The 12,405-nt window shown below is 30.7% G+C and overlaps 1 protein-coding gene across 1 annotated transcript; it reads right to left on the bottom strand.

Moving 5' to 3' along the window:
• Window positions 1–3,554: 3,554 nt before the first annotated feature.
• Window positions 3,555–10,753, bottom strand: LOC145953345 (heparanase-like protein 2). Its single transcript, XM_083067282.1, has 12 exons — window positions 10,741–10,753; window positions 10,406–10,615; window positions 9,548–9,630; window positions 8,259–8,310; window positions 6,247–6,392; window positions 6,101–6,137; window positions 5,665–5,845; window positions 5,389–5,543; window positions 5,017–5,250; window positions 4,689–4,878; window positions 4,467–4,592; window positions 3,555–3,900 (listed from the first exon to the last, which is right to left on the bottom strand). The coding sequence occupies exons 1-12, from the start codon at window positions 10,751–10,753 to the stop codon at window positions 3,555–3,557; spliced, it is 1,773 nt and encodes a 590-aa protein (XP_082923408.1).
• Between the last annotated feature and the right edge of the window lie 1,652 nt (window positions 10,754–12,405).

Genomic DNA, 12,405 nt, shown 5'->3' with positions numbered 1-12,405 from the left:
TTTCTCTGATTTGGGAAAAATACAAAAGTGGTATAAATAGAATACAAGGGAATAAATCTACACACTAATCTATCCCTAAAAATCTGGGAAATAATTCTCCCTATAAATGCTGTATCTAAATAATTAAAGGAGGGGAAATAAAATTGATCTTATTAACATTAAATCTTTACAAATCACAATTGAATATTCTGATTGATATATGCTGATTTCCAACAGATTCTGATTGATATGTGCTGATATCCAACATATATATATAATGTTTTAAAATTAAACAATTATTTATCTATTCAACTTAACATATGTTATAATTTTTGATATTATATCAATAATATTATTAATATATTTATAGATAAACTAATATACTTTTACAAAAATATAAGTATATTAATTAGAAATATATATCTGATCTTATATATTTATATTTTTGTAAAAATATATTAATATATATTAATATATATTTATCAAATTATTAGTTTATTTATAAATATAAGAAAATTATTATTGATATTAATTTATTAATAATATTAAAATATTAATAATATATAAATTTTATTTATTTAGTAATAATAAATATATATCATTTGATACATTACAAAAAATTATAATATATGTTAATTTAAATAAGCAAACAATTATATAGTTTTAAAACATTATATATATATATATATATATTAAAATTTTAAAATTATTATATTTTTAATAAGAAAGACTAAAATTGCACAATCATGATATTTGAGAGATTAAAATTATTCAATTAAAAATGGTGAGACTAAAATTACACAACTATAATCTTTTAAAGACTGAAATTACTCAATTAAAACCTTAGGGATCAAAATTGCATAATTACCAAAAAATACAATGAAGGCACTATTCTCAGTTTTGGAACGGACCGTTCTGAAACCAGAACGGGCGTTCTGAAACCAGAACGGGCGTTCTGAAACCAGAACGCCCCGTTCTGATGCACTTTTTGTGTGTTAATTTTGCACCTGGAACGGGTTCCGGATGCAAAACTAAACACCAAAAGTGCAACCAGAACGACCCGTTCGTGTATTGCTAGTGGCAATATGCCATGTGATGTTTTACTGGCGCCACATGCATGATAATATGTAGTCCGTGTCCATACTTATGCATTTTTAATGTTATGTGATAAAGTGATGGTTTATGTCTTGGATGAGTGTGATGTTATTATTAATTTATCTATGTTATACCTGTTTTGTTTGTGTTTGGCTATTCGGCGTACATTTCTACACTATGAGCCAGAGTGAGATGTTTCTCACTCCCTTTTCTCGTGTTGTTTTGCTGTGACTATTATACAGGTGATCATCAGTGTGAGGCTGAGGATGTTGGTGATGAAATTTAGGCTTCTATGTTGGGTTTTGCTCTGATAGGACATGTGACATCGGGACATAGATAGGATTAGTTTAAGATGTTCTTATTAAATTATTTTGGAAAATTCAGTTTTATTTCTTTGTAATTTTACCGTCATGTTATTTGGATTAAGTTTATGAATGTGAACTCTTTACCCTTACGTAGTTGGAAATTTGATTTTTATTGATGTAAAATTATATATATTTTTTATAATTACTGTATATGTATGTTGGGGTAGAGGGTGTCACACCTTCAAGCAAAAAATGACAATCGTGAGCATTCGGGCAATAATTGACAATTGATTTTATTGGTGCTAAATGCATATGCATTATGAGGTCCATGTCAATTGAATCATATGTACATGTATACAAGTGAATTTATGTGATGAATTATATTGGTTATATGATTTATTTATTATTAGTTGAATTGTATTTTGTTGTATCAATATCTTTTTCTGTAATCTGTTATGATATATATTTTTACTTTTTTATTGTGTTTGGTTATCCAATTATATTCTACCTCGTGAGCCAGGTGAGATGTTTCTCATTCTCCTTGTTTTGTGTTATCTCTATTATATGTTCTTGTAAGTGATTTACATCATGAGGTTAAGGATGTTGTTGGTGTGACCTGGTCCTTGTAGTTGGGTTTCTGCTCTGATACGATGTGATATCGGGACGTAGAGAGAGATTATCTTCTTTTGTCAAGTTTTAAGATAATTGTTTGTTTTGTTGTAGTGGATTTAATTGAGATTTCAGTTGGTTTTGTTTGGTTAAAAATGTGATACCTTCTATGTTGAACACGTTAGATTTTATTTATGAAAGAGTCTTGTATTCAGTTTTATTTATTCGCGAGATAGAAGGTGTCACAAAAATGAAATCAAGAAATAGAAAATAGAAAATTTTAGCAGCTAAATCTTTGTCTACTTTTTTCCTTCATCGTCATTGCTGGCTATTTAGATTTTTTTTCAAAAAAATAAGACTCTCTTCTTTCATCTCACTCTACCTGAGTGCATGTTAATGAACATAATAATGCTTGAGTATTCCCTCTTATGTGAATTTATTAATTTTATTTTAAACTCTAAATTTTAATAATAACAATTTAAACTAATTATTTTTTATCATGCAAATTCAAAAAACACATGCACGAGTATTGAAAAATAGATTTGTTGACTTATTTAAATTTGCGTTTACTGGCTTATTTAACGTAGATAACGTAAGATAGGATATTAAATAGGCTAATAGGTCATACCATGCTTTTAAAAGAGTCAGGCTAGGCTTATAAAAAAAGTCTATGACAAATAATAGACCAAACTTGGGCTTTAATTTAATAAACTTGGTGTTTGCCTGCCTTGCTTGTCCTGGCCGTTTCTTATCCCCAATTTCATGTGCTTTTACGGTTTAGAATGACACGTAAGAAAATACCTAACCCTTATTTTTTTGTTTTTAATAAGCTTTTAGGTTAATTGGTCACATAGTCCAACCCAATAGTCTTTTTATCCTCTATAGCCTTTTTTATTTTATTTAATAAATATTTTAATTATGTTACTAACCCAATTAATTTAATTAATTACGTTAGAAACTATAATTATTTTATCAAGAAATATTTTATTTATTTTGTGAAAAATGGGATTTTACTTTTAGCAGGCATTTCAACATTATTTTTTAATTGAATTTAAAAAAAAACTAATTTATTTTTCTCTATAATATTCTAAATCTTTAATAAAACCTCTCAAATAATATAATACAACAGTTATATAAATTGCATAATCATTCTAATAAATCAACTACGGATTGGTCAATAAAATTTAGAATACAAATTAGTTACCAACATTGTAGATTAATATTATGTGGACGTGATGAAACAGTAAAGTTCTAAATATGTACAAATTGTTGTCTTGTATGTTGCTAATTAACATTTTGTGCTTATTATCCACATGCTGGTGCATTGAAGTTCTTGGTATATACAAATATAAATGTGTAATCATTCTAATAAATCAACTACGAATTTTTCATTAAAATTTTATTAATGTTCTAGTAATTAGAATTAGAAATAGTTTCCCACACTAACATTTTAATATTTTATTGTCATATTACAGATTGATATCATGTATGTGTTGGAACAATGAAACTATAGATATGTATAAATTCTTGTATTGTAAGTTTCTAATTAACAGTTTGTACTTGCTATCAACATGTTGGTGCATTGAAGCTCTTGGTATAGACAAATACAATTGAGTCAGGGTCTGCTTTGATTGGAGAAGAAGCATCAACCAACCGTGGTTTCATTTCTGGTATGTCTAGTGAATTTGTCAATTGTAGTGGAGTTCCATTCAATAATACCACATCACTTTGAATGTTTCCATCTTTGGGTGTCAGATGGTATTCTTCCCTAGTAGTCGTTGGTACTTTTCCTGGTATCGTCTCCAAGACGGGATCCAAATTCATGTCATCAACGAGGGATACATTGAAAGTAGTGGAATTGGACATGTTTATGAGTAGCACAGTGATTCCAGGCTGAGAGTAAGGAAAACAACTAGTAGTGATTAATTAGAAAGAGAAATAAGATTAAGAACAAATGGCACACATTGTCTTTAGACGTTATAGAAACTTGTTTGATTTAATCTATATAATTACTTTTTCCCAAATAATTGTAACACTTTATGATATGCTAATTATTTTTCTATAGAATGGTGTTGTTAACCTCTATATGAATAGTTTTTTTTTTGTGAAGACAAAATAAGGGGAGAAAAAAAAGAAAAAAAAGACATTTTGAGATAAATGAGCTTACCCCTTTCTTTGAGCAATGAGCGTATGCACGCAAAAATGGTGATCCTTCGTGGGAAACCGAAAGCACTTTGCTTCCCATAAGTCGATGCCATAAAAGCGCTCTAATTGATCAAAATACGTTTTGATTAGAATGACATGTTAATCCATAATTAAGTCTTGATCACTTAGGTTGTTTGATAAATTTTTGTAGAATATTAACTTAGAAATATAACAGATAAAGAATGTTGGTTGTGCATGCTAGGGTAAGTTTTAAATGAATTAGACATTCATTAGTAGCGAGTGCCTCTCCCACACAAATGAAACACGACTTACCCATAATAATCCGGGTTAGGAATGAAGCTTGTTGTGTTTAGCAAACCATAGTTTCCTCCAACTAGAGTTTGTCTACAATAAACCTTGTGGTTTAAGGTTGATGTCATGCCCAACTGGTCCAAGTACCTATTTATATTAAGTTAAGAGATCTTAACATATATAGTTGCGGAATTTTGAAAAAGAAACTAAAAAGAACTCAATTCATTGGCATATTAGACCGACCAAAACCCATTAACAAAAGTGTGAGACACATCTTTGCTACCACTGTTATAGGCTCCACCAGCTTCCCCAACCCATGGTGCTGCCCACGGTGTGAATTCCTTGACTGCTTGAGCAACATTTTTGAAAGTTTCAGCAACTTGACTCAAGAAATATGGGTCTTGAATCTTGTTGATAACATCCTTGTCAACACCTTAATTTATTTGGAATAAATATTGTTAGAAGCAAAACAATCACTAAGAGCTAAGTAGTAAAGTGCATGCTATTGCTATTGACAAAAAAGAAAAAACAATATAAATATATCTACATACACTCACACACACATACATACCGGCACCAAGGTTGTAAATGTGGTGGGTCACTCCATCAACCACGCCAGGCCCAACATTTAGTAAGAAGCTTTGAAACCATTCCTTACCATAGAAACCACCGGGGCCTAACACTTTAGGCCTTCTAGAAGCATCTGGGTATAGTAGATTAACTATACGTCTGAGCATAGTGATGTCTTTAGCATATTGAACACTGTCTACTCTGGCTCCTATCCCCTCAGCACATAGCTCATTTCCTATTAAGCATCATAAATCATAATGCACATGGGATCAATCGAAGAAAATAAAAAAAATAACATACGTAGAGATATATATGCATGTAATTCAAATATCGAAGGTTGAATCAAAATTAATTGAAGATTTAATTTAGCTACCCAATTCATATGAATCTATTTTGTATCCTTTTGATATTGTGTACTTCATGAGACTTATGGCATTTTTTGGATTCCAGTTTCCAACCCAGTTCAACTTGTCTTGTATGGAATTTTTCTTTCCAGTGAGAGCATTCAACCCAAAAATTAATTTCACTCTGCAAAATACGCAAATAAAGAAAACAAAAAAAATGCATGTCAGAATTGAATGTAGCACGCTACTAACATATATCATAGTACCTCGTGCTGAAAAAATAATGGTAAAAACTAAACAAGTACCCAGTTTTGTTAAAAAACTCATGTACTTCATCCCATCTCATTTTGGGAAGGCATGCTGTGCTGAAACCAAAAAGACCACCTTCTCTCTTCTTGAAATGAGGGCATTTCTTTTGCTTCCCAAATTGGTAAACAATCTGATCTTCCACTGAACCTCCTAATCTGATCCTCAGGGGATTAAATGCTGCAAAATTTTGGAATGATAGGTAATGTGAAATTCATAGACTAATATTGTCTACACATGATCATATGATATATGCTATAGACATTTGACAATTAAAATGTCACATCTTGCCTCCACTGAACTAAAGAACGAGGATGACCAAAAATGATTGATACAAAAGCAAACAACCTAGAAGGGCCAACAATACTTTTTCTTGTAAGTTTTTTTTCTTTTTAAAATGATCATACGATTAGACCTGAGAAAAATAAAACCTACCCTTGATTGCATTTGATAGAACTTTGTTACTCAAGTCCTGCAAAAGTTGCAACAACAAACACATGGGAAACTAGTTATATTCTTTTTCTATTGAAATTATGTACGATGAAAATATACATGGTGCATTGGTGCCTAATGGTAAATACCAAATTCAGAATGCCCGTTTGTCCCCAGGGACAATCGTTGTAGTTGCACTTATTAGCAGGCCACCAGTCCAAAGTTGCACAAACAAAATTATTATCTGTCGTAGCAATGGATGTGACCCCATTCACTATGAGTTTCACATATTCTGCTGAAGATAAGGAAAATAATAAAAGAGTAGCATAACATAGAGTTATTTTCACATACATTATGAAAAGTGATTGAAAAGAAACTATGGAAAACCACACCAAGTCTTCAAGATTTATGCAAATTTTATATTCTTGCTACTTGCCAATATTAGTCGACCTAATTACTTCTTTTACGCAAGTTATTAGCTGTTTTTGCTTGTCTTCAATACTTTTAAGGATCATGTATCTAGTCATTAGTTTTTTAGAAATTCAATCATTTTGTTCTTTAATCTACCTGTATTTTTGTTTGCCACAGTATTCCCATATCAATTTTGTCTTTTACACGAAACCTTTTTCATTATCAAAAGTCAAATTTCAGTTTGACATATGTCACGTGAGACTTTATTGGCAAAAATTGTTGGCTAATAGTTGATTTTTTCAATAACAGTTTTTCTCATATATATGTTCTGGAATACTTTAGGATAAGCCCGATGAGTTACCTTCCTTAAAAAAATAGTCACTTAAAGAGTCAACTAATTTAAGGGTATTAATTTTTGTTACTAGCTTGCTTAATTATTACTATTTTTTGACACTGCTTAATTATTATGTTGACAAATTAAACTTGCTGCCTAAAATCAAATCATATATGAAATATGAATTTTAGGATAGTTGTTACAATAACATTAAAAAAACTCATCATACATACACATATAGTAATATGTGATTGAACACACAAGCATAAAAACTTTTAATTATTGCCTTATTAAATTTTAATTAAATTCGTTGTTCTCTCTTACAACACGTTTCTCTCAAAGAAATTAATTTCTATGTTGATGATGTAAATATTAGTTTTTACACCGTGACCCAACCCGCATTAGAATCATAAGTGGTATGTTGATTGACATGTATAATAATCAACCTAAAAGTCATATTTAATTTATCATCAATTCTAATTATTTGGCATTGTAATTTTCTTTTTCGATCAATTTGTTTCATACATTAAATAAAACAAATACTAACAAATGCTTTAGATATTGCAAAATGAAATAATTAAGAGCAAACACAAAATACTTGTGAGATGGGAATAAAATCATTGAAACCAATTATAAATAATTTTAGATATGTTTAAAAATTTTCACATTAGAACTACAATATAAACATTTTTCATATTAGGATATATTTTAATGATGAAATTTGAATGTTTAGAAAAGAAGTTTAGAAAATTGTCATTTATATATTATTTTATTTTCAAATTAAAATTAGTGTGCATATGATTTTTAAATTAGAATTGATTACAAGTTTTGATCTATAATAATTATATAAAAAAAACATTTATTATTCCCCCAAAGTGTATCATCTTTCCATTTCATTTTTTATTTATGGGTTGTCTCTCTATATTTTTAAATTTTGTACATATTTGCTGAGTTTTTAAATTGTACAACTATTTTTGTCACATTCCATTTCTTCTTTCTTATTATCCCATGTGTGGTAAACCATCTCTATTTTTATGTTGTTATCCTCATGATATATATAAACATGTGTTAGTATATAGGTGACTATAAAGATCCGGCCTTTACAATTTCTTATTCATTGTCTTGTTGTGTTATATTTAGATTGTTCTTTTACACTTTTTGAATGCTGAAGAATTTTTGCTTTTGCACTCTTGACATTCTTTAGGATTATATTTCAGCTTTAGAGTTTCCTTTGAAGTCTTCTCCTAGATAGAGAGATTTGAGAATAAATAAAAGAATTTTCCTCAACATAAAAATGCATGAAGTCGGATAAATGAATTAAATAAATAAGATTAAACAAATAACAAAAAAATTAATGTCTAGTTCCTATTAGAAAAATACAATCACCGAGTCTAGGCACTTAACGGTTGAATTTACAGGGTGAATCGTAGGGGATTTCTCCATAGCAACTCCAACCTCCTTCAAGTTTCTTCCATGAAACCAAAAATCAAACATCAAGAAGATTGGGAGGGTGAGGCGTGCCACTCTCAAGGGAAAGATAAGCAAGAATGATGTTCTTACCATAAGGAGAATTTCAATGATGAAAGAAGTTAAGGAGAAATTTCCCTTTTAAATATTTAGTATTTTTATTCGTTGTGTTGTTATGTTATATTTAGATTGACCATTTGCACTTTTTGAATGGTGTATTAGTAGAAAATGAGGTGTAGAAGCAAACATGCAAAAAGCGTGACTAGTGTGTGGAACATGTGACTTGGTTGGCTTGTGTGAACTTATAAGAGAGACAATCCTACGAGGGAGTGGAGGTCCACTACTTGAAGAAAATTATCCACTCTCTCATGGCCCAAACACGCCCAATAGGCACATCTCTGAAACAATAGTTGAACCCCTTTTGAAATACTAAATACACTCTTAGAGGGAAAATCACAAGGAATTAAATTTAGAAACAATTTGATCCAAAAATAAAAGAAAATATATACAAACAAATATTTCCAAAGAGAAAATGGACTACTCAAAGTAACCGAAAGCTCAAAATGAGCTTGACCCTTCTTCCTTCAAGTATACCCCACTCTTCTTGGCTTCATTTGCATTTGAACCCTGGGCATAATTAAATCATTCCACTACAATTCAAATGTTTTACATTCTCGGTTGAAACTATAACACCCAAGTTTTCTAAAACTATTAATAGTATATTTTGATTAATTAAAGGATTTAATGAGATATTTTATAGGCTTTTAATAATTATGAGCATTTTAATTAAATAATAAATAATTGAAAATATTGTTTTGCATACTATTTATTAGAGAAATGTGTATGATATTTTGTAATAATAAGTATTTAGAGAAAAACTCGTTTTTGCTAAGAATATTGGTATATTTTATTTTAAGTATAATGGTACGAGGAGAAATATATTTATTTTATGTATTATATATTTGTTAATTATTAATTATTATTTTTTGTTAGGGGTGTGCATAGTTTGGTTTTTTAAAAAAACCGCACCAAACTGCATTACACCATTTTAATAAAATAAACTGGTTTATAAATTATGTAAACCACTTTAATAAACCAGTTTAAAACTGAATTACTTTAATAAACAAGTTTATAATCGGTTTAAAACCAGTTTCATAATAAAACCAGTTTTTGAACCGGTTTGAAGAAATAAACCACAAACTATTACACACACATGAATTCCAGCCCGAAAGGCATACCTTTGGGAAGTTCACATCAAAAGCAGCCATAATAGCAATTGTGGATGAACAAACAAACGCTGCAGAGCTTGATAGTCCAGAACCTGTAAAAAAGATGCCCTTTTTCCTTTTAATTTAAAGCCATCAACAAACAAATTGTAATCTCTAATAGAAAACCAGAGATAATGATCAACATTCACTTGGAGGTAAACTACAGATTGCATTATCAATTAATACTGAATTAAACAACAATTCTACACTCTTTCTTTTTCATCCAAAAAACAAAACCACTGTATCTATTATATTATTCAACGCTCCTTCATTCATACATAGCATATCATTTCAAATTTTACAGTACAGATTGTAAATATATCATTAAAATAAAATTGCAAGCACTCTTTTTTATAAAGTAACCAGAATGCGCACTAGTCTAGGACCAGGACTAATAGTTCGAATGACCAATATTCTGCATCATCTTGGCAGCGTTAAGCAAGGTTCATTAAGGAGAACAAACACAAAGCACATACATCTAACTGAGCTAGCCATTATACCTCAGAATAAAACGAGGAAATGACAAGAGAAATATGAAATAAACTCACCCACAAATAAAATAATGGCCCCATTTGTGATTTTTCAAGTCGATTTCCTGCATGAAAAACACAGCCAATGAATATCAACAAAACAGAACAATTTTATTGACAAAAAATGAATAGCAAACAAACATTCTTAGAAGATATGTGTTATTAATACATCAATTTACACACCAATATTTTATATTTTTCTCTCTTTCTCTTGATCGTAAAATTTGTTATACGAATAAATAATAATAGTAACAATAATGCTCTTCTTAAAGCTGTTTTAAGCTTCACATTATTATACAGTGCTTGACCAAAAGGATTCGAGGATCCACCTGGAGAGGATCAGCATGATAAGTGCAAACAGAATATTTTCCACCATTCACGTTAGCGATCTTAAGAACCTTTTCAGACTCGTTTCTCCGAATGGCCATGATTGTGTCTTGCCGAATAGCCATAGGCAACACCGAATAACCTTCATAATCAATGTGCTCCCCGATCAAGTTCACTCTCCCTGCACCGCAAAACACCTTACAACAATCACACATCCATACAATAGCATACACGTGCCGACAATAACACATTCAATTACTAGGTGAAATAGTTAATTCCGTTCGAAATCCGCATCAAACCCACTACCTCCACTGGCCATCTATCAAAAGCGTGGCTGAGCAATGAAATGTGGTTTATTTGTTGTGCGTATGCGAGATAGAGTGAGTGAGAGGGCTGTTCCGTTTTCCGGTTTTAGTGAACCAAAGCTTTTTAAAAAAATAAGTTCAATTTTTTAGTTTCATTTTAAAAATTAAAACCGGTTCAATTTATTATAATTGGTTCCGGTTTTTTTTAAATAGTTTTTGGTTTTTTTGAACAGCCCTATTTTTTGTTATAATTATTTGGGTTGGGAGAAATATGTTTATTTGATATATTATTTATTTATAAGTGTTAATATTTGATGGAAAGGAAATGAGAACTATGGTTCAAGTATTTTTACTGAAGAGTTAAGTGTGAGTTAAGTTTGTAAAAAGTAGGTTATGAGAGTTATTTTATTTACGCTTTTCATTTTTCATATTATGCATATGCTCATAGGAAGGAGATCCATACCTCATACGAGAACACCCCGGAGATCAATGTCCTTCATCAACCGTTCATCGAGGTAAAGGGGAGTGTGTAATCTCCCTTTGGACATGGGATAATTGCGAGGTAGTGAGATTGGACCCCAATCTCTTTTCTGTTGAATGTATTGTACGAGGGGGAAACTCAATTTGTATCAGTTCCTTTGTCTTCTATATGATTCTTCATTGCTTTAATTGATGCTATTTATTTTTAATTTTGTGTATTGAACTAATCCTGTGGCTCTTGAATTGTTCGTGAGTTCCTATTGTGACACCCTTACTACCCAACACATATAAATAAATCTTGTAATTAACTAAAGAATAAAATATTCAACAATGGTAAAAAAGGTTCACATAAAACCTTCATAAATAACTAAAATAATTAAAAATGAAATTTAGAAAGTAAAACTTGAGAGTTTACAAATTGTTTTCAAAAGAGAAGGTATAACTCTAAATAAATATAAAAATTTATCCTAGAATCCTCTGTCCCGATGTCATAATATCAGAGCACATCCATAACTCAATGGTTGGCATTCTAGATGCCACTAAAAGCCGGATCTTCCTCACCTAAAACATCCACAAATTATACGGTGAGAAAAGAAAACATCTATATGGAAAGCACACAAGAAAAAAAAACACAACATAATCCATCATAACTCCTTACTGAATGAAATATTCACAAGAATTTATATATATCATAATTTATCAATCATTCATCATCTTCACATCTCAATTACATCAATCCATCATAATCCACACAAATCTTACAATTAACACTATGCCAAGGCCACGCCACATCTGACACAAGTGATACGAGTTAATTGCCTCATTCATCCCACACCATGCTAGGGGCACACTCATCCTCGTAGCATCACTTACCCAAGGTTCGTCTCATCCCTGTTCATTAGTGTGAGGAACCACAGTCACATTCCAATCCACACAAGTCTTGCAATTAACCCTATGACAGGGCTGCCATATTTGACATAAGTGATGCGTGTTAATTGCCTCACTCATCCCACACTATGCCAGGGGCACGCTCGTCCTTGAAGCATCACTACTCAAGGTTCGTCTCATCCCTGGTCATTAGTGTGAGGTACCACAATCACAATCATAATCATATCCACACAACATCTCATCTCATATCTCAATTCCATATTACATACACAATTCCATATCACATACACAACAGATA

This window comes from Cajanus cajan, chromosome 11 (assembly GCF_000230855.2).
Source record: "Cajanus cajan strain Asha chromosome 11, NIPB_CcT2T_4, whole genome shotgun sequence".
In the NCBI taxonomy this organism is placed as follows: Eukaryota; Viridiplantae; Streptophyta; class Magnoliopsida; order Fabales; family Fabaceae; genus Cajanus; species Cajanus cajan.
This window is presented reverse-complemented; position numbering and strand designations above follow the sequence as displayed.